We start from the raw sequence: 24,063 nt of genomic DNA on the forward strand, positions 1-24,063 counted from the left end.
AAACCAGGGCCAAAATATGCCAAGCACCATGCTTTAATACAGAAATACTAATTAAAATACAGAAAAAAGTTTTCCTAAAAGCCCCTAAACTGGATTCTGCTTGGGAACCATGCTTTCTTGTGCCAAAGATTACCTACCCCAGGGCAAAATTGCTGTCCTCCTTCCAGTCCACAATGCGGCAGATGAACAGTGTGTTGGCATAATCTTTAGGCCGGGTCACAAAGTCCTGGGGACAATCCTTGAGAGGCACATAAATTCTAGGCACTCGGTGGTCTGAAGGAGAAAACAGGGCATATTTCCTAAACAGCTCACTGTTCTTGTCAGCCAAGAGTTTGAGGAAGCCAGCTGCTGCCCGGGAATGTTTTTTCTCCAAGATGTAAACCACCTGAAAACACCAAAGATATAGTCAATATTGGATATATACAGAACTAGATAACAGTTAGGAAAAGCAAGCAGAATATTAGTTGATCTGGCAGCTGAGTCTGGCAGCTTTTCTAGGTCACTGAGGGCCTCTCAGTGATGCTCTGTGACTACTTTATATTTAAGTTGCAACAACCTAAGTACCCAGTGAGTATACTATCAAGAAAAAAATTGGGAAGTGGACTTGGCCCAGTGGTTAGGGCGTCCGTCTACCACATGGGAGGTCCGCGGTTCAAACCCCGGGCCTCCTTGACCTGTGTGGAGCTGGCCCACGCGCAGTGCTGATGAGCGCAAGGAGTGCCATGCCACGCAGGGGTGTCCCCCGCGTAGGGGAGCCCCACGCGCAAGGAGCGCATCCTGTAAGGAGAGCTGCCCAGCGCAAAAGAAAGTGCAGCCTGCCTAAGAATGGTGCCACCCACATGGAGAGCCGATGCAGCAAGATGAGCAACAAAAAGAAACAGAGTTTCCCATGCCACTGACAACAACAGAAGTGGACAAAGAAGACAATGCAGCAAATAGACACAGAGAACAGACAACCGGTGGGGGGGGGGGGTTAGAAATAAATAAATAAAATAAATAAATCTTAAAAAAAAGAAAAAAATTATGGAATACATGGATGAATTAGATGAAAGTGCTTTTATAACCATGGCCTATGTTTTAAAAAGATATATAAAACTCTGGCAGGGAAGTAAGGCTCCATCCTGGGCTCAGGTACGTGTTCTGTATTCCATTTTATCCAACATGAACAACAGTATCTCACATGAACAACACAGTAGTATCTATTTTTAAAAAATGTTTAACATAAATAAATCACTGTTCTTTATAATGCCTTCAAAAGCTGAAAAGAGAAATATCTAACCTTCCTGCTTTCCAAAACTAAACCCCATCTCTCATTTTACCAGGCAAAGATTCAGGACTCCGAACCATTACATATATATGCTATCTCCATCACGAGAGAAGCAAGAGCAACTTCTCCCACATGGCCTCACCCATCCCACCAAAAGATATTCTTCCTGAACTGTCTCCTTCCATTTTGGACAGTTTTCAGTTTTGCCCCTTCATTGGAATTACTTGCCAACATTCTATTTAGGCCCATGGGCAAAGATTCTGATTGCCGTTGAGCTGGTTGTTACTCTCATTCAAGCAGTGGTCCCTGCCCTCAGTCACTCCTGGCTACCACCCCAAATTAAAGTGCCTCAAGGATCCTCATCTCATTCAATTCCAGTACCATTATATTCTGTACTTCCTTACCCCTAACTTATCCTTCCTCCTTGGAAAACGCCCTTCTGTTTTGAATCAATTGCTGTGCCCTCTGACCCCCTCCCTGCCAGGACCTGTCTTTCCAAGTATTATACTATCTGCCCCAACCCCTTTGGGGGAGGCTGCTCCATTCCCATACACAACCCCTGAATGTGGTGTGCATGGGTCCCTACGCTGCACTGCCCCATCCATATTACTGGCATACATGTGCACTCCTTTCTGAGTTAGGTTGTCCTGCTATTTCATCCACTGACCTCCTGATCACTCTGTGAGTACCTGGCTTATAAGGTGCCTCTCCCACCTCCATTCAGGTAAACAACTCAGCCAGCATCTTGTCCTCACAGTCCCTGTATCTCTTCAATGCCAGGGACCTTCACCTCTGCTCAATTTTAGTAACATTCTCATAGGTACTTGTGAGAACAAGACTGAACTGGTCCAATCCTGATCCCACACTCACTCTGAAACCTATCCATCTTTCAGCTCTCTTACTCTCCCATGTCCATCCACGGACTTCTAAACTACATCAAAACTTCCTAGTCCCTTGACCACTGCTTGTTCTCTAAGTCTACATCTTAGCCTTGAATCCTTTCTTACCTCCTGGAGACACCATGCTCCTTAACTCCAAGTCCTCTTACTGATGTTAAATGCCTTTCCCCTCTTGGCTTCTACCACATATACCCTAGAAATCCTCAGTCCTGGAACAATTCAGCCACTGGTATTCTCTAATCCTAAATGCAAGTTATTGAGTCCATCTGAAAAGAAGAAATTAAGTTGTACAGACTGATACCATTATGAATTCATGTTGCACAATTTTTGCTAGGACCTCAAAATCTCTAAGACATTTTTTTTTACTTGCTCCCAGTCACTATGGTCTATTTCAAACTTTCACCACCACATCTTCAAGTCCCCTATCCAGTTCTCCACGTCACTTGTAGTATGTGACCACAGGGCACCCCATCACTTACCCCAACCTCCACATCAATATCTGTAGCCACCTCCCACCCATCTCAGGAGAGTAGATGCTCCTCTCCAAAGCTAAGTCTACTAGCTTTGGACACCATACCCTCCTGTGTTCTAGGGCAGTATTTCATCTCTTTCTTTCACCAATTGTCCATTTCTTCCTTTCTATTGTCTTTTTCCCTCTCCAGCCAAAACCTGTCATCCAAGAATCCTCTATTATTCTGTTAGGATACCACAGAAAAAGAACACAGCAACCGGACTTCAGTGCTCTCTGTTTAGGCAGTATGGCACTGTCATTAAAAGCACAGCTTTGGAGTCAAAAGACTCAAGGTTGAATATAGCTAGCTCCACAACCTATTAGCTCTGCAACTTTGAGTTAATTCTCTAACCTCTCCAGGTCTGTTTTTCCATCTGTTAAAAAAACTGGGCAGGGGGCTGGGAAGATGGTAGATAATACCATATTCTCTCTCAACTGCTTCTGGATGACATGAGATAATGAATGTAAAGTGTCTAATAAGAGCTAAGTAGACAATACATGGTGGGCAGTCTCAATACCACCTGTTCCTCCCCCTTCTTCTGCTGCTGCTCCTTAATCTCTGCTCAACCTATCAACCTCTCTTGACTCTGCTTTCATGTCTTCTCCCGCAGGTGGACTCTGCCTCCAAGAGTTGGTGCCCTGTTTGGCTATTTTCTCAGAGCCTTCATTGTAATTCCCAGAACTCGCTTAGGCAGTTTCCATGGGATATCATCCCTATGAGCTCCTGAACTGGTGCTAACAAACCACCAGGTGGGCACCACCATCCCAGGCTCCTCTTTCTAGGCCCCAATCATTGATTACCTTAGCACAAAAACATGAGCAAAGAATCATCTTTGAAAACCTCAGTCCAAAGATCTCCAGCTCTGTGCCCTCCCAGTTTTTTTTCCTTTCTCCCTATTTACTCCTTTCTCTATTGTCTCTATTTTCCCATCTGCCTCCCATACGCCTCCTTAACTATTGGTGTTCATTGGTTCTTTTCTCATTCTTCAAGCTGTTACTCAGAGACACGTGATCTTGTGCATGCCAACTGGACTTCTCCCAGCACCAGCTTGGTGTCTAGATGATCCACTGGTCATGTCTACCTGAAAGTCCCACCAGCTATGCAAACTCCACACATGCAAAATTATAATACTACCTATATGCAAACATTTCTCCCTCCTGAATTTCCTGTCTTTGTGAATGGAATCACCAACAGTAACCCAGATGCAGAAACGTCAAATTCAATTTCAACTAATTCTTCATTTCCCATATACCATCGATAAACACATTTTAACAATTCCATCCAAATACAGTGTTTTGTTTTTAAGCATTATACCATGTTCTTTCACCCTTTGTTCTTTCAGCCAAGATTTCCTCCCTGCTTTTTATTCACCTTCTAGATTCCTACCCCATGTCACATATCAAGTTTCACCTCTGTGCTCCCATAGCAACTTGTGTATACTTCTACTACAGCATTTATCTCATTACATTTATCTTATTCTAACTGTTCACATGCTTGTCTTTTTATCTAGACTAGGGGTAGGCAATCTTTGTAAGTAAATCAGCAAACAGAAATATTTTAGGCTTTGCAGGCCAAAAGACAAAATCTGGGATATTATATATTTATATGACAAGACAAAAAAATTTCCACAATTTTTTAATTGACGAAAATCAAAATATAATAGAGTACACATTATTTGTTTTTTTTAATGATTTATTTATTTTTATTTAGTTTTCCCCATCCCTTTGTTGTTTGCACTCCTGTCTTTAGGAGGGACTGGGAACTGAACCGATGTGGGAGGGAGGTGCCTAATCACTTGAGCCACCTCCGTTCCCTGCTTTGTTGGGTCTCTTATTATGTTTTTTCTTCTTATGTCTCTTGTTGCATCATCTTATTGTATCAGCTTGCTGCATCTGCCTGTCACACCAGCTCACTGTCCTCTTTGAGGCACCAGGAACTGAACCACAGACCTCCATGTGGTAAGCAGGAACTCAGTCGCCTGAGCCACATCCACTTCCCACACATTATTGTTTCTTAAGTCTATTAATGAGAAGAATTAAATTCGTTTTTAGGGAATAATTAGGTTTCAAAGTTAATGTTCCCTATCACCAGAAGAAAATATGCATCTGTTAGTGCTGATTTGTGAAGAGATTTTACAAATTTCACCTTTGAAAACACCTGTTCACAGAGATAGGCATTACTAAATTTTTCTTTTTTAAGATTTATTTTACTTGTTTCTCCCAACCCCTCATTGTTTTTTACTTGCTGTGTCTGTTCATCTTCCTTGTTTCTTCAGGAGACACAGGAGTCAAACTCAGGACCTCTGATGTGGGAGGGAGGTGCTTAATCGCTTAAGCCACCTCCACTCCCTACTTTGTTGGGTCTCTCATTACGTTTTTTTTTTTTCTCTTGTGTCTCTTGTTGTGTCAGCTCATCCCACCTGCCCATTGCGCCAGCTCGCTGTGTTCTTTAGGAAGCACTGGGATCTGAACCAGCAACCTCCCTTGTGGTAGGTGGGAGCCTAGTCACCTGAGCCACATCCGCTTCCCAACACTAATAAATTCTGACAATAAAATTATATACACTATTAATCTATGAGAATATGATTTTAACTGAGCATATTTATCACATCGAAGGCATTTACAGAAATCTATTATACTCTTCTCTTGATATTTGCCTTTTTCCATGTCATTACATTGCAGGTAAACCACTTCCAATTGAATGTTAGGTGGAAACTCCTTTACTGCACAATAAAATTAGTTTTAAAATATGGAAATTTCCTCTGCTGTTGTGCTGACATCCAAAAAATACTGCTGGAACTACTGTTGGTGCTCAGAAAATATATTTCCCACAAATTTCTGTGAGAATAGAGTTCTTGCTTTAATTTTTTTTTGCCTTACTCTTAAGCATTTTTTTAATTAAACATTTTATTTTGATATAATTGTAGATTCACATGCAATTGCAGGGATTAATATAGCAAGAATTCATGTACCCTTAGCAGTTATTCCATGACAATCTAACAATATTAATCAGACTTTCAGTTTTATTTGTGCTCATTTGTGTGTGTGTGTGTGTATGTTTAATTAGTGCTATGCTTTTTTTTTTTTATCACCACATGTGGTGGTTCATGCATCCACCACTGGAGTCCAGATAAAGAACAGTTCCATCAAAAGGTTCCTGCATGCTGCTCTTTTATAATCTCTCTGCCCACATCACCCATGCCAGATCTAACTCCTGGCAATAACTAACTCCTCCTCCATTTCTATAATTTTGTCATTTCAAGAAAGTTATAAAAATGGAATCACATAGTATGTAACCTTTTGGGGTTGCCTTTTTCATTCAGCATCATTCCCTGGACATTCATCCAAGCTGCTGCATATCTCAATATTTTGTTCCTTTTTGTTATTGAAAAGTATTGTAGGGAAGTGGACTTGGCCCAATGGATAGGGTGTCTGCCTACCACATAGGGAGTCTGCGGTTCAAACCCTGGGCCTCCTTGACCCGTGTGGACCTGGCCCATGCGCAGTGCTGATGCGGCAAGGAGTGCCCTGCCACGCAGCAGTGTCCCCCGCATAGGGGAGCCCCACACGCAAGGAGTGTGCCCCGTGAGGAGAGCTGCCCAGCACAAAGGAAAATGCAGCCTGCCCAAGAATGGCGCAGCACACACAGAAAGCTGATGATGCAATGAAAAGAAATGCAGATCCCCGGTGCCACTGATAAGGATAGAAGCGGTCACAGAAGAACACACAACAAATGGACACAGAAAGCAGACAACTGGGGGGGGGAGGGGAGAGAAATAAATAAAAAATAAATCTTAAAAAAGAAAAGTATTGTATGGTATGGATGCACCAGTTTATTTAACCATTTACCTACTGAAGGACATCTGGGTGTTCACAGTTATTGGCTATTGTGCATAAAACTCTCATGTACATTCATATACTGTTTTTTGTGTGTGTGTGTGTGTAAAAACAAATTTCTATTTTACTGAGCTAGTCCCCCAAAAATGCTCTTACAGGGACCTATGGTAATAGTGCCTGTACCATTTAACTTTCCCTCCAGCAAAGTATGAGTGATTCAGTTGCTCCACATTCTTGCCAGCATTTTGTATCATAATATGTATTTTAGCCATTCTGATAGGTGTTTAGAGATATTTCATTGTGGTTTTAATCTGCATTTCCCAAATGGCTAATGATTTTGAGTATCTTTTAGTGTGCTTACTTGCCATCTCTTCAGTGAAGTGTCTATTCACGTCTTTTGTCCAGTTTCTAATTGGACTGTATGTTTCTTTACTGTTGAGTTTCAAGAGTTCATATATTACAGACACCAGTCCTTTGGCAGATGTTTATTTGCAAATATTTTCTTCCAGTCTGTAGCTTGTCTTTCATCCTCTGAACACAGTTTTCCATGGAGCAAACATTTTCAATTTGCCAAGGGCTGATTTCTCTACTTTTTCTTTTATGGATCAGGCTTTTATTTGATCATGCTTTGCCTAATCCTATATCCCAAAGAACTTTTTTCTAATGTAAGCACTTCATTTGTATAAATTTTCCTCTCAGCACTGTTTTAGCTGTATCCCACATATTTTGATATGCTGTATTTTCATTTTAATTCAGTTCTATGTTTTAATTCCTTTTTGGCCCATGGATTACTTTGAATTGTGTTAGTATTCTTTCAATTCTTTTAAATTGGAGTTTTGTTTGATGAACCAAGATATGGTCTATACTGGTGAATGCTCCATTGGCATTTATTTGAAAAAAATGTGTACACCCAACAAGAGTTGGGTGGAGTATTTTATATATGTCAATTAGATCCTGTTGACTGGTTGTGTAGTTCAGTTTTTCTGCATCCTTGCTTATCCCTGTCTAATAGCTCTATCATTTGTTAGAAAGGGGAATTTTAAAGTACCTAATTGTGGATTTGTTCATTTCTTCTTTCAGCCTCCTTTGAGGCTCTGTTGTTTGGTGTGTACACATTTGGGATCATTATATCTTTTGAGAGGCTGATCCTTTTATCATTATGCAATGCCCCTCTTAATATCTAGTTATATTTTTTACGGCCTGAAGTCTACTTTATCTGACATTCATGTAGCCATGGTATATCTTTTTTTTTTCATTAACCTTCACTCTATGTATGTCATTAATTTTGAAATAAGTTAGATCATGGGTTTTTGACTACTTGGCTGATCTCTGTCTTTTAATTGATATATTTAAACCACTTACACTTAATGTAATTATTGGCACGTTAGGGTTTAATCTGCCACTTTATTATTTATTTTCTACTTGTTTCTCTTTTCTTGTCTTCCTGTGGGTTAGTTCCTCATTTTTTAAAACCCTTTATTTATTTATTTATTTATTCATTCATTCATTTATATCATTTTTGAGTGTATTTTCTTGCATAGTTTTCTTGGTTGCTTTGGGTATTACAATATACATATGTGACTTATCACAGTACATTTCAAGTGGAGTGTACTTCCATTTCATTTCCTTTAGCATTCCCACTTTTGAATATGGTCTTGAGTACCAGATGGTGTTATAATAATTTTTGTTGCAATCATCAACTATGATTTATACAACTCATGCAGAAAGGAGAGTATATTGCATATATCCATATTTCTGCTCTTTCTATTATTTAATCTTCCTTTCTAATGCTCTAAGACTCATAGTTTCCTTTCTGTTTAAAGAACTTCTTTTACCTTTTCTTTAATAGTAGGTCTACTAGCAACATTTTCATTTTTCCTTTGAGAATGTCTTTATTTCCCCCTTCATTTCTTTTTTTTTTTAAGATTTTTAAGATTTTATTTACTTTATTTTTTTTTATTTATCCACCCCATCCCCCAGATGGTAAGCTCATTTGTCTGTTCATTGTTTGCTTGCCTCCTCCAGGTGGCACTGGGAACCAAACCCGGGATCTTCCACGTGAGTGGCAAGTGTGGCCTGAGCCACATCTGCTCCCCATGGGCTGCAGCGTCTGCTGGCTTGTGGCCTCTCCTTATTGCGGTAGGGGTGGAGTCTAACTCGTTGTGACAGGAGGCAGTGCTTAGTTGCAGTGGAGACTGTGGTCTAGCTCTTTTGAGGCAGGAGATGGCCTCTAGCTTGCTGTGGCAGGAAGCGGTGTCTCACTCATTGAGGCGGGAGGCGCACATTGCAGTGGGAGGTGGTGTCTAGCTCATCTTCTTTTAGGAGTCACCAGGATGGAACCTCCCATTTGGTAGGCGGGTGCTCAAGTCATTTAGCCACATCTGCTTCCCCCAGCTTCACTTTTGCCAAATATAAAAAACATGTTTGACGGTTCTTTCCTTTTCACTTTCAAAAATTGTGACAGTTCCTTCTTGCTTCCATACTCTCAGATGAGAAATTCACTGTCTTTTGAATTGGTATTCTCCTATAGGTAATGTGTCATTTCTGTCAGCCCACTTGCTAGATATTTAATTTGCCTTAGTTTTCAGAAATTTAATTATGATGTGTTTTCGTGTGGATCTCTTTGGGTTTATCCTTTCTGTGGTTTGCTCAGATTGTTGCATTTATAGGTTTAGATCTCTGACCAAATTTGGAAAGTAACAAGTCATATTTTTAAATACTCTTTCAGCCCCAATTTCTTGCTCCTCCTTTCCTTCTGGGACTCTAATGATCAAATGTTCATTTATCCAATCTGAACAAGAAAGAGAATATAGACTGAAAAGATGAACAGAGCCTCAGGTAGTTAAGGAGCATGCTATTCATAAAAGCTAATTCTTCCTTATTTCAAACTCAGCATTAATTCCTTGAAGAAGCAACAACTGAGCAGTAATGATAACATCTGTCCTGTTTTTTAATTGATTATTGACGTTGTTGCCAATGTCTTCAGTTCTTTAAGCAATTATTATTGCTTGAAAAGCTGAAAGTCTTAACTTTATTTTCTCTGGACACATTTCTTCAGTCACTGCAATCAAACACAACTTAAATAACCCACTATCAATAAACAACATTCCATACTGGGATAATAAATGAGCCACTTGAAAAATGCTTATATTGCAGCCTTATTTTAATATTTTTTTTACATGAAAAAAATTCTGCCACGATGTAGTTTTTCTACTTAGGCTTTCCTGTGAGTTGGGAATATTGTGATGAGTACTTAGTTTGGTAATGTCAAGATATGCTGTATTCTTTAAGCACAGCTATAGTGGCATTGCATAATAAACACAATGCTTTGTCATCTAATTTGCTAACAAAAGAACACATATCCTGCTGGGCCTTAAAGTGTGACATTCAAAGTCCCTTTTTTTCTTCTTTTCTTGTTTTGACATGATACCAATGCACTGGCAATAAAAAGTAACAAAATGTCACAACAGGGTGATAGATATGGCCTTTGAATTACTATTGCATGATAATTGTGCCACAGGGTTTTGTTGTGTGCTAAGCAGCAGTACATATATCACAACTACTCAACTATTGTAAACATGAAAGCAGCCACAGACAATATGTAAACAGAGAAGGGTGGCTGTGCTCCAATAAAAAACTTTATTAATGGACACTGAAATTTAAATTTCACGTAGTTTTCACATCACAAAATAATCTTTTTAAAATTTCTTTCAACAATTTAAAATTGTAAAAATCATTCTTAGGTTTGAGGGCCATAAAAAACAAGGGAGTCGATTACATTTGGCCCACAAGCTATAGTTCATCAATCCCTGCTCTAGACCAAGAGTCACACACTGAAATGCCAACATGGGTAAGATTTAAATAAATAAATAAGGTAGACACTTGTGGGAGGCTGTAGGAAATTGCAGAACACAAGTTCCATCTACAGAGGGTTGCCTCTACTCAGCTCTGACTGACTAAAGACATTTAGGAATACGAAAAAAACTGGATATTCTGAAAAAAAACTTCAGAAGTCTGACTTTTTTATGTGAACACTCCCAGTTGTTTTTTGTTTGTTTGTTTTAAATGTAAGCTACTAAGTCAAAATTTTAAAATACTGAACAGGTCAAACAAAATAGGTCTGTGAGCCAGATCTAGCCTACAGCCTGTCCGTTCACTATAATCCTCAGCATTGAGCATGTTGCCTTGTGCCTGGCTAGTACTCAAAATGCTTATTGAAAGAAAATATTGGATGGGCAGTTGGGGTAACATATATTTAATATAATTGAAACACTCCTCAGGTCAGTACTCAGGACATACACTTAATCAAGTTGCTGTACTGTGACAACACTTTACACTCCCAGGTGAAACATGCTGATGGTGCCTCATGCTGGTAGGCCACTCCATACTTGACCCTTGCACCACTTCTTCCACCACGAGCTATATATGTAGCTAGAGTCAGTTGTATTTGACCCCACACCTGAATATGCCACTTGTATATAAAATCATAAAATAAAGTTGAATTTTACAAAACAGTGAAAAAGGAGTGCAAAGAAAATCATTGTTTCTATTAAAACTAAGTTGAATACTTAGAAGAAACTTTTAAAAAAAGGAGTTATCAAAAATCTGCTTTTGAATTAGGTATGGGCATGACAATAATAAAAAAATTGGAGCAAAAATCTGTAAAACTCTAGAAGGAGTCTGAGTTCATATTGCTTACAATAGTTTAAATTTTCCCTCCACTTTAAATAAACCAAAACTGGAAATCTTAGATGCTGCATTACATGTGTGGTTTAAGCAAGAAAGGTAGCACAGAACTCCAATCAACATACGCACACTCAAAGGAAAAACTTGGCCCTTCATCCAAAGAAAGGCAAAGGAATATATATTTATATGTTCAAAGTTATTTTAAAATAGTCCATTTTTACATTCCCTGCTTTCACTGACTTTTGTGATTAACTGACCAACTACAGTACTGACTATATCACATGAGAGACCTTCGACAAGTAGCTCAGGTGACAGCCATTTGGACAAGTGGAGAAAATCTCTAGGCAATGACCTTTGCTGATTTTTGCAGTGACTTCTCTGCTAAAGCTCTTGCATCTTGTGATGTGGAGATGTTCTCCTCTTTTGTAACTGCACCAGCATTCTCTTTTCCTAAATTTATGGGGGGGGGGGGGAGGGCGAGGAGAAGAAAGGGAGAAAGAAAAGAAGGCATGAATTAGATGCATATCCATTAGGCACACAAACTTATTGTAATTTTGAATTCAGAGCTAGAAGGGTTCTTGGATACCATTTACCCCAAACTCCTCATTTTATAGAAAAGGAAATGCAGACCCACAGAGGTGAAGAGACTTGGCTAGGGTTGATCATGTCACTTATTAATGTTCACACTGAGCTTGTAGACTTAACAGACCACATTATTCATATGCTAAGCCTCATATAAGTGGAGAGCAAAGTATGCTGAATTAAACTAAATCTCCTGTGCTTCCAAATGCCAAAAAACTTCATGTTATTAAATACTGCCCCAGCCCACAATGAAGAGTAAAGATAGGTAATTTATTATGCACATCTGCTGAAATAAAACACAGTCAAAATGAAAGTTAACTTTCAGAAGTACTTTGTTACCAGCCATAACAAACAAAATGGTGGAAAATAGATTATATTTATTAAATAATTTTTTTGAAAAACCCAACCCTGATTTTCCTGGCTTTTCTTAGTGACATTATATAAAAAGTAAAGTGCTTAAAGTCTTTTAATGTTTAATTTCCTTTTTTAAAAGAACTTATAAAATGCACATTCACCCAAGAAACTGAAACCACATCTCCCCAGTAAAGAGGCAGTTAGGCTCTTTACCAAAAGTACTAAAAACTCTCATGAGCAAAAGCAGAAAATGACACACTTCTGAACATTTAATATTTTGTATTTTCATTTGTTATATTAGATCTCCCCCACAAAATATTCTTATCCAACTACCTTGAAGTTTCTGGGTTATAGGGGTCACAACTAATTCATGTGGGACCCATTCCAGATAGTTAAGGGAGACTTGCACTTATCATCATTTAGACATTGCCTAGGCCAAAATAAATAAATAAATCCTTTTAGGACTGGCTGCCTCTTAGCAAAGGTTCAGCTTAAAGCCAATTTTTACCATTCTGGGCGTACTCTGGAAACACTGACATGATCTGACCCACTGGGGCTTAAGAATGATCAACTATTTGCTTTCCATCTATGCTGAAACCATCTACCTACCAAAGAGCCCATTGAAAGCAGAATTCTCATTGTTTTTCAAAGAGAAAAAGACAAAAATGTTCCCATTATAGATCATCCTACCAGTAAAAGAGGAAAATCATCCAAGTTCGTGGCTCAAGATTCCAAAATCATCAGATGCTTACAAACAACAGCTTTCATAATTTTAGGGTGAAAATGAACTACACAAGTTATTGATCTGTTCTCCACAACATATGCTGCCAATGCATTCTCCAGAACAAGGTAATGCAGGAAAGAAAAGAAGGAATTGCCATGAACAAGTACATGATACTTGTATCTGATACAGATGTCTGATAATTGAGTTGTCAGCCTCAAAAGCTGGCAATCAAGGCAGGGTAGTGAGAGGAATGGTTTTTCCAAGGCAGCCCAAATCCTGGGCAAGCAGCTTTCTGTGATAGTCAACTGATGACTCTATTGTAAAACGACCTTTGCTTCAGATTCTATCCCAACAAGCGAGTCCTTTGTTCCAAAGGTTATGTCAGTTTACCTCCAAAGAAAGAGGGCAAGCCATGGAAGTGGGCCCCAATCATGATTATCAGCTATGTTCATAAGTAATTCCTGGCAGAAATAAAGTTTTGTTCAAAAATACATTCTAATGAATTAAACTGACATTTATAGCCTTGCAGGTAAGCTTTCCAGATTTGGTAAATAAATGTGAAAAAATACAATGCCAGGTTGGAAAGGTGAATCATCCTAATTGGTTTCCAACAACTACATCTTGCCAGACTGAAAAGCAAAGTTGTCAATTTAATAAGAGAATCTATCATATTATTGTTTAATCAGGAGACTGCTGAATCAAAGATCTTTTATTTACTCATTTATTCCACATGTAATCACTAAGCACTGAGCATTGAAGTTTGGTGGTGAATAAAAGAAATATGGTTTCTGCCTTTATGGAATGTATAGTCTAACGTAGGAGTGACATTAAATAATCACTCAATAAATATAAAATTATAAATTGTGATGAAAACAAAAAAGGAAATGAACAGGCCAAAGACAGAAGTGCAGAGAACACATAAGATTTAGATTAGAGGTCAGGAAAAGGCCCTCTGAGGAAGTGATATTTAAAAGTTGAGACATGAGATAGTGTGTGTAGGAGTGAAGAGGGGGACAAAAAACCCCGGGCGGAGAACAGCATGTGGGAAGGGGTGGAGGTGGAAGTTTCTGACACAATCAAGGAACAGAAAGAGGACTGAGTGAAATAAGACTGAGAAGTAGACAGGAGTCAAGTCTGGTGAGGATGTTGCAGGGTATGGTAAGAATTCTGAATTTAAAGCTAAATGCAAAGTGAAGCTGGCTAAGGATTTTGTGCAAAAAAGTGACATTGCCAGAGGTGAGATTAGAGCATTAAGAGTTAGTGCACCTGTCCAGGCAAGAAAGGCTAGCTCTACAATGTAGGTACTGAAGCCAGAATTGAAAGGACCAATTTAAGATATATTTTGGATCTGAACTGACACACTTTGGTGGTAGTTAGATATGAGGGCTGAATGGGTATTAGATATAAGAAGTAAAGGATTAATTTTCTGACACCTGCAACTGGTTGATGGAGACATCATTTACTGGCACAGGAAAGACTATAGATGGAGGTGAAAATCAAGAATTCTATTTCTGACTTGGTTATACTGGAGAAGCCACCTGTGAGACCTTCAAGAAATGATGTTCGCCATGAAGGTCTGGCACTCAAAAGAGAGATCTGGGCTGTGGCTTTAAATATGATTTATATGCTAAGGACGTCCATATTAATATTTTTCAGCTTGAGCTGCAGAGAGGTGATTAAAATCCAAATCTGTTCAACTCCAAAGTCCATGAAGCTCTTCCACTGCTAGGGACACAAGTAAGAAGGAATGTGCTGTCACTGTTATGGAAGAAAAATTCACTGAGGAAGTGACTTAGGGCTTAAAGGACGTGTGGAAGTTTTGAAGCAAGATGAGGAGGCTAACAGGCATTCCAGGCAGAAGCCAGCACTTGTGCAAAGGCCCAGAGCTGTGAAAGGGCCTGGCACTATAAAGGACTAGTAAGAGACCTAGTGTTGCCACTACACAGGTTGAGGCACAGGCAGGAAAGGCCTGGGATGGGGAGAGGGATAAGGCCAGTGGAAAGGTGGAATGGGTTCTGTGGCAGACTTGAGTCACCACCCAATTATCTGTTCTCTCCTTCTTTCTTAGTAATAAGAACCCCAAGGATAAGTTGTGCTTACACTTTAGCTACTGCTAAAATACTGTATTTCTCAGCTTTCTTGCACGCAGGTGTGGCCTACATGTCTAAGTTACAGCCAGTAAGAAGCAGGTGGAAGTGCAGTAAGTGACTTCCAGAAGTTCCTGAAGGGGAGGAGGTTCAGCCTTCACTCCTTCCTTCCTGCAGCTGGAACAGGGATGGGGACCTGCTGGACCTCCAGTGCTCATCTTGATCCCTGAGGCCACAGGCCAAAGATGCTTCCTACTTTACAGAGCAGCATGAGAAAATGAGCCCGAGGCCTGTCGAGCTATCCCACAAGCTCCGGTCTGCCTACCTCTGGTCTTCTTTTATGTGAGACAGAAATAAATTTTTTTCTTGTTTAAGCCAGTGATATTGTAGGACTGAATGCTCCTCTCAGCAGAATATACTTTCTAACATACAGGTCCAAAGAGAGATGAAAGGGGCAAGCTCGGCCACTATGCTGTAGGGCATTATGAGGGCCAGAGAGCTCTCTTCTGGGGAGTTATGCATTTGGGAGCACTCTGGAGTAGAGAGACAACAGCAGCAGGGATCTTCGTTAGAACCTGGGGTCACAGTCAGGCAGGACAATTAGAGCCTCAAGTAAGATAGTGGCAGTAAGGGTGAAGAGAAGCGAGATCTCAAGAGACATTTTTGGTATCTTCATCACATATGAATGATATAATAGGGGGGAAAACGGGTTAAGTTAAAAAAAGCTTTTGATTGACTATCAGGAAGAATGCTTTGACAGGACAAAACTCTGTAATGAATTGCTGGAATAGGGCAGAGCTGCTGGAGGTCTGTCCTCAACAGGAGAAAAGGTCATGTGTCCTCACAGCCTTCAGCGTCACCACAATGAAGGCAGCACTAGCCCCAAGCATTCTGTGGTCCCTTCTAAAGTTCAAATAATTCTAGAAATGAGTGACTACCAAGATTCTTCATCTAAAAGAGAATTTTCTAAAAATTAGATTCACTATTAATATAAGCAACTGTTTGCTATATTCCCCGAGAAACACTCTAAGAAGAAAAATCCAGTGAAATCCTAATCTATTCCTACAGATTATCTGAAACTTCTATTTTAAACATTTAAAAAGTAAAATGCCATGGTCTGATAATGTTGGCACTGCCAGTTACACATAACAAGTACAATCCAACACCTAATTTTGCTAAGAAAAATGATTCTGATTTAGCTGACTTACATAGAAACAAAAAACTGACAAGTCTGATGATTTTTCATTTATAAATATGTTAAGTTTTTCAGAAAAAAAAAAAGCTTTTTAGTGGATTAGACTGATTCTAGTGGGGCAATGAGGGGGAAACAGTAAAGAATTTGGTAAAAAGTGTGCTTCAATTTATCTGATCACAAGAGTGATGAACTCTGACAAATTCAAGCTTTTTCCATCCCTAACTGAAGGGTCAAGGAAACATACAATGCGACAAGAGCTCGATGAAAACTGCCAATACATATTTGTTAATGAAAATGTCTCTTTCAGATCTCTCCAAATCACTGAATCAGAAAAACTTCTTTTATGGACCCCTTCTCACAATGAACTGTGGAATGACAACAGACTTCTAACAGGCACAAGGTAACGTTCACTGTGAATAATCATTTGCTATGCAGCAAGCTTGCCTGGCACAGCATGTGCTAAAGATCACACTAGAACCCCCATGTATAGCTCCTGCTAGGGCCAAGGCTTGGGACACCCATGAGTTCCTTCCTCACACAACCCCCAGCCCAAATAAGTTTCCCACTCTGGAATAAAGCTAATTCTGTCTAATGAAGCTGAATGGTGCCATAGAGTTTTCAAAGCATGTTCACCTACTTACCTCATTTGATCCACACCACATCATATTATGGGTAAAGTGGATATTGTTATTTCAATTTCATAAAAGGAAACAGGTAATGAAGGGGCAAAGTCACAGAGCCAGTCCCACAGCTGGAAAAGAAAGCAGGCTAGGATCCTGGTGCTGACCATGGTGACCTGGTCTTCAACCAAGCAGAAATCAGGGCATGATGGGGAGAACCACTGAAAAGCTACATCAAGATAGTTACACGCCCATGCGACTTCCCTGAAATGCTGGAGTCAATCCAAAGAAGGCCGTGTCTATCTATGGAGTGTCAGGCACTACAAATGACCTTATGGATGCCCTCAGAGAGCACTTGTGATAGACGTGAGATAAAGATGCAGACAAATACTACAAGGACATGGTGCTGGTGGCTGCTGGCAAGAAGTGTGCCCAAGGCAACAGGAAGGGAGCCAGAGCCAGGCAGAGTTTAACAGGGCAGCTAGCCACTGAGCTGAAAACAAGAAGGCTAGGAGGAGGTGGCTAGATGGAGAAGAGCGTGTGTAAAGGCACAACATGAAGAGTAAACTGAGAGGAAGGAAGTCCTCCAGGTGTCTAAGTAGGTTGCAGGGATCAAACCATGAAAAGGCTCATATGACATGCTAAAGAAGAGTATTTCATTTTGAGAGGATGGAAAGCCACTGAAAATTCTGTGTAGAATAACAAGATCAGAATTATATTTGATGATACATCAATGGTCAGTCTATTGCTCTTTTGAAGATTGTCTTTTTTCTCTAGCTGCTTTTAAGATTTTCTCCTTGCCTTGGGCTTTCTGTAGTTTCAACTTGATGCTAAGTTTGGATTTTTTTTTCCTTTTATTTTATTTTTTTATTTTTTTAATTTTTTTATTTTTTATTGAATTTGTAATAATATTACATTAAAAATATAATTTTTTTTTCCTTTTAAATTCTACTTTGCAATCACTGGTCTTCTTAAATCTGTGGACTGGTACTTACTTTTTATGGAAAATATCACCATTATCTTTACAAATTTCACCTCTGCCTATTTTCTGTCTCATCTCCTTCTAGGACTCCAATTAAACTTATTTATTTAGACCTTCTCACTCTAGTCTCTGTGTCTGTTGCCTTCTCCTCTGAATTTTTTATTTGTCTCTCTGTGCTATAAAATTTTTTCTTGTCTTCCAATTTGGTAATTTTCTCTCCAGCATATCCAATCTGCTATTAAACCTATACACTGATATTTTTTCTTCAAACTCTTTAATACAATATAAACTTTTCCTGATCCGCTGAGTTTTTTATTTCATTACTGTAAATGTTTGCTTCTATAAGTCTTATTTGGTTCTTTTTCCAATTTACTATGTCATTTTTCAAAGGTTCTTAGTGCTTATGGATATTTATCTTCAAGCTTATCTTTTTTTTTTAATATAGGACACATAGTAGTTTTTAAAACTGTGATGATTCCAACATCTGATGCCATTTTTACAGGTCTGTTTCTATTGTTTGTGGTTTCTGATGTCTTTTTGTCCTTGGAGTCTGGTTTCCTTGGGTGCCTGGTTATATTTATGTGCTGGTCACTGAATAATTTGTTTAAAGAAATCCTTGAAAGAATTTCCATTTCATCTTGCCAGAAGCCCAAAGGCAATACCAATTCTTAAACCAATTCAAGGCATAAGATTCCTTGGCTGACACAATCACCCTGAACCTGGACTGGACTTCCATGTAACAGTTGGGATGCTTCAGGTCTACCCTTACCCTAATGGTGTAGCCCTTTGGGGCCCCAACTTCTTGCAAGGAGTCTGGGCTTGATTTCATCCCCCATACCTGCTGATCAAATCTGCAATGTCCTCTGGGTTCTCAAATTACAGTTTTGGGGGGTGTTTTTGGTTTATTTTTATTTTTTCAGTTTTTTTTTTTTTATTAAAAATTTTCTCATTGTTTTTGTTGTTCTTTTTTTATTTTTGTTTTCTCTTTTTCTCAATTATAGTTTTAACCTGGTAATGGCTGCCAGCAATTTGATGATTTAAGAATATGTGTTTCTGTATTTTATCCAGGCTTTTTTTCAGTTGTTTCAGTGGGAAAGTAACACTATTAGTGTTACCAGGAAATTCCCAGAACTGGTATTTTAGAAATTTCTTCAGGTGGCAGTGTAGGGTGTAGATGGCAGGAATAGGGAAGGGGGCAGTGGCAAGCACAGTAAGGAAACTACTCTGCAATAGTGCCCAATGATGAGAGCTTACATTAAGGTGGTGGCACAACAGATGGAGAGAAGAAGCAGGTATTGTCCCAAATTATTCTTCTCAGCAACCCCATGAGGAAAGTATCACTACTCTGAGTTTCAGAGACCAGCAATCAGTAGTTCAAGAAAGTACAGTAACTTATTCCAGGGTTCATCCAAGGATAAAGTAGTAGAGAGGGCATCAGAACCCAGACTGACTCCAAATCAAAGCTTCTTCCACCAAAGCACGATGGGATCTGGAAGAAAGATGAGTGCGTGTGGGTGGGATCAAATGGATTGCCAAAAATCCTATTCAGTTTTAGACAGACACTGAAGAATTTAAAATTTTTAAATCTGCCAAATGATAAACAGCCCTCTTTACATAATTTCATTTCTTCCTCCCACAGGATGATAAAGGAGTTAAAAGCCTGAGCTTTGGCGTCACAAGATCTAAACTCAAACCTAGATCCTACAACCTTGGGCTATGTGTCTTTTAACAAGTTACTCCGTTTGTTTAGGAAAACCAGGAACAGTTGACATGAGTTATGTTAAGACATAGTGCCCTGGCACAAAATACATCAATAAAAAATAGTTAGATCCTATTAATATTATCATTATTATCATGATTAACTCTTGCAGTGAATTTTGAATGAATCCAACCCTGTTACTCTGGCCACTTCTGCCTGGGCAGGATTGGTATACAGGATGATGGCAACACAATGACTCATGTGTAAAATAAAACCCTACTTTATAGGTTGATAGGAAGAATGAAATTAATGTGTGTGTAAAAGTGCTATACTGGCTATTTTATTTGCATGGACTTTTCTGTATGTCTGGTACATGCTGTGCAAAAGAGGGACAAGAGATGATATGATAGAAAGAGAGAGGCCAAGGCAATATTAAGGAGCTTGGCTTTATCCCAAAGGCAACACAGAGCTATAGAAGAACACAGGCAGGAGAGTGAAATGATTAAGGCATTAAAAGCTTGCACTGGTTGCTGCTTGGAGAGCAGATTTGGGGGAAATGAGACTACTGGCAGGAAAGCCAGTTGGTAGGTTACTGCAGTAAATCAGACTTGTGGCAGAGGGTATGCTGAGACCTGGATAGAAAGACATTTAGAGGGCAAAACTGACCAGATAATTTAGATGATAGTGAGAAACTGGGGAGAGGGTCAGATGAGGGAGGGTAAGGAGTAGGCAAGACTGCCAGATGGCCTTGAACAGAGGTTCTCAAAGAATGATAACTGGACCAGCAGCAACAGCACCATCTGGGAACTCTTAGAACACAAATTCTCAGGCCCCACCCCAGAGCTACTGAGACCGAACCTCTGGGCAAACTGTTTACACAGACCCTCCAGGTGGTTCTGAGGCACACTCAAGGTTAAGAGCCACGGCTACAGACTGATGAACCAAAAACTCCCAGAGGAAGTGCACCGTCAGGTGAGGAGCGGGAGAGGAAAGTAAGTTCAATTTGAGACCCCTTGACTTGGAGGTGTCAAGTCAAAAGAAAGATCTGGTGCTGAAGAGAAAGGCCTGGGCTGGAACTAGAAATGAGGGACTCACCTGTGTACAGAGAGCGAATGAATGAACAGACCCGTTTCCTCAGGGACTGTACAGAATTAGAAGGAAGAGAGCCTAGGACAGAACAGTGAGGAACACCAACATTCAAGAAGAGCCAAAGTAGGAAAGCTTGCAAAGGAAACCGAGGCCTGGTTAGAGAGGCAGGAGGAAAACCAGGCTAATGTGAGATCATAGAAGCCACAGAAATGAAGCATTTCAACAGGGGAAGCATGGTCAGCGGTGTGGTCTTAATGGCACAGTCACAGGCGATCCAGAGAGACTAATTTTATGAAGGAGATGAAGTGGAGTCAGAATGCTGGCCTGGGAAATTGAGTGGGAGGTGGAACATGGAGATGAGGGTGTGGAACAGATTCAGAAGTCTGACTGGGAAGGAGTGGAATATACAAGGTGGCAGCCGGGGGTGGGGGTAGGGGGATGGTTTTTATTACTATTTTTTAAGGGAAGTTTGGACAGGGTTAATTGCTGATGGGAACCAATGAAAGGAAGTGTGGTTGAAGAGGATACAATTAAGAAAGGGAGGGGTCCCTGGGAAGGAAGGGATGGGAACCCGAAGGGAAGGATTAACCTCAGGCAGATGAAGAGCGGGATACCAATTTCAATGAATCAAAATCAAGAGAGCAGAGGCCATTTTTAAGTCTGGTGACGAAAGGTCCAGGGGGTTCTCAGCAGGTAGCTTTTGTCTTCTCTGTGATATAGAAGCCGAACACATTTGTTGACAGTCCCAGGGAAGGTGGAAGATACCCGCTACCCACAAAGCTCAGTGTTCCCCAACTCCAGGGGAGTACCAAATGCGAATGGTATCACCAGACAGCAGCCCTGAGCATGCCAGGCACTCTATTCTAGGCATTCCAAACAATCATCAAGAGCTAGATATCGAATACCTAGCACACATGCCTGGCAGGTGATGCACATGCTCTACCGCACTTCTTCTCCAGTAATGAGATAGGCAGGTATTACCACGTCAATTTTAGATATAAGGGAAATGAAGCTTCTAGAGGCCAAATAACATGCTGGCCCACAGTCACCAGCCAGGAAATGGCAGAGGCAGGATTCAAACCAAAATCTTATGAATGCTGACATCCCATCTTCTTTCCAGGATGCCACATTATCTTCAGAACAGGACAGATGGAAGTGGAAATGGAAAAGCAAGCAAGATTTTGGGGAGAGATGTGCCTGGGTGACAGATACTAGGAGAGGTGATCAACTCTTGTTTTGGGCACATTTCGAGGTAAGAGTAACAATGCAACATAAGTGCGATGGTCACTGCCCAAGCTGGAGATGGTTCTACACCTGGAGTAAAGGGTGGAAATATCAATTAGATGATAACATTATCTGAGAATAGACAGATAGGGAGAGACTGGGGGAAGATGGCTTTCATTTATTAAGAGGAAAAGGATTAATAAAGTGCATGCAAAGGAAGCAATTAAAGAGGGGAAAAAATTCCCTTTACCCAGTATCTCTGCATTGTTCTAGTTTTCGGACTGATAAATGAGATTAAGAAAGGAAGTAGTCCCTCTGGTAGAATTTGTCTTCAGGTCCCTGAGGTGGAACTGAGCCCTGAATAGGGTGGCTTTGCAGCCCAAACCTGAGACCTTTACAGGGTCATCTTCTCAGATGAGGCTTTGCACTGATTCCCATTCCCAGCTATTAACAGTATTAGCTATATCTTCAGCACCCTCCTGCTTTTCTCTGAGAACTCTCTGCTCCAAATCTTTCTCTTGCCCAGGAGAAACCACTTTTAAATTTCTCTCTACTAAAGCTTTAATTGGCTTTTAGCCTCATAGTTCCCCGAAGACCCAAAATGTAGGCACAAAACACAGTTATGTACTTCCATCTATAGCAGGCTTTAACTTACTAATTCTTCATCTTTCTCAAAAGATGAATGATTCCTCCAAGTTTAAGATGACTTGAGTTTTTCTCAAAGGAGCCAAGCTTCACATTTTATTGTGATCTTTTCATTACCAATAACACAGTATGTACTAAAACCAGACAGGTGTTTCTTTACTTGCTTTCTAAGACCTAGCTACTCATCAAAACTTCAGAAAATGGAATAAGTGATAAGCTATATTAAAGGGTTCAGCAAGATTGGCCTTAAGGCATAGAGAGCTAGACTAGATGACTTTCGTCATGGTTTGAGTCTATGATCCCACATATATCAAACATATTATATCTCTCTTACATTCCAAGTCTCATAAAGCACATCTGATATTTGACCCTGTTGGACATCTCCAATAGGGTTGGTGAGATTCAGCCCACTTCTGAGGTAAAAGGGGAAGAAAATACTGCTTCTCTATGAGCCAGTCCTCTTTTTCAATTCTTTTGCTGTGATCTGAAAATAACAGGCCCACAAAGTGATCATCAGGAGGCAAGAAACCAGATAGTTTAAAGAAGGGGAATAAATATGCTGCATCATTTTGGAGATCCATCAGGACCCTAAAAAACAGAACAAAGCACCAGTCCAAAATGGCTAATGTTGATGGAAAATTGTCTTTTCTTAACAAGGCAATAAGCTTTAGTTTTAAATGCAAATCAGGCAATGGCCTGGTTACAGACATGGATGATTCACTGCTTTTGATGCCAAGTTGGCAAATTTAAAGTTTTTATAATGGATCCTATAAGGATACTGTGGAGAAAAAAGACTCAGTATTAAATGAAAAAGAGACTATTTGGTCCTTCACCAGTTCCAAAGAAGGGAAGGCAGGGGAGTCTTTTGCAAAACATTGCTAACACAAGGTACTGTTCTGGAGGCCACAAGTGGACTAAAGTTGAGCAAAAACAATCACATGAGGGAAATACAAAAATCATTCAACTATAATACTAATCATGAAATGTAAACTACAAAAAAAAAATAACTATAAAGATGAGTCATGGAAGGGAAAGATCACATATTTTCACATATTTTGTTGAAGGAAATAAATAAAGGCTTGTAAAGGAAACCTGTGGTGGCAGCCTCTAAGATGACTCCCAAAGATCCCCACCTCCTGGTGTTCGTGCCCTTGTGTCACAGCCTTCCCTTGAGTGTGGGCAGGACCTGTGACTTGCTAACTAACAGAGTACGCAAAGGTGATGGGATGTCACTTCTGTGAATAAGTTGCATAAGACTATAAACTTCCATCTTGAGAGCATTTCCTTGGCGGGATCTTCATGATGAAGCAATCTGCCATATAGAAAAGCACACAGGAACAGGGGGCAATTCCAACCAATGGTCAACAAGGAACTGAGGTCCTTTGTCCAAAAGCAACAAGGAACTGGATCCAACAAACCACATAAGCTTGGAAGCAGATCTTTCCCCAATGAGCCTTCAGATGACCAACACCTTGACCACAGCTGTGAGAAACCCTGAAGCAGAGGACCGACCCAGAGGAGCCACCTCTGATTCCTGACCCACAGAAACTGTGAGATGATGAATGCATTGTTTTAAGGCATTGAGTTAATGCAATTTGTTACCCAGCAAGAGATAACTAACACATATCCAAAACAACAGCTGACATTTGAAGAATGGGAGGA

General features: G+C 40.0%; 1 protein-coding gene across 1 annotated transcript in view; it reads right to left on the reverse strand.

Moving 5' to 3' along the window:
• Nucleotides 1–24,063, reverse strand: part of DIS3L2 (DIS3 like 3'-5' exoribonuclease 2) — a 392,051-nt gene that overhangs the window by 159,480 nt on the left and 208,508 nt on the right. Inside the window, exons 7-8 of the mRNA XM_058299893.2 lie at nucleotides 11,553–11,650; nucleotides 138–385 (exon numbers count right to left, since the gene is read on the reverse strand). Coding sequence (XP_058155876.1) covers nucleotides 138–385; nucleotides 11,553–11,650 — 346 coding nt within the window. The remainder of the gene's footprint in view (nucleotides 1–137; nucleotides 386–11,552; nucleotides 11,651–24,063) is intronic.

The sequence above is a fragment of the Dasypus novemcinctus genome, chromosome 7 (genome assembly GCF_030445035.2).
Source record: "Dasypus novemcinctus isolate mDasNov1 chromosome 7, mDasNov1.1.hap2, whole genome shotgun sequence".
In the NCBI taxonomy this organism is placed as follows: domain Eukaryota; kingdom Metazoa; phylum Chordata; class Mammalia; order Cingulata; family Dasypodidae; genus Dasypus; species Dasypus novemcinctus.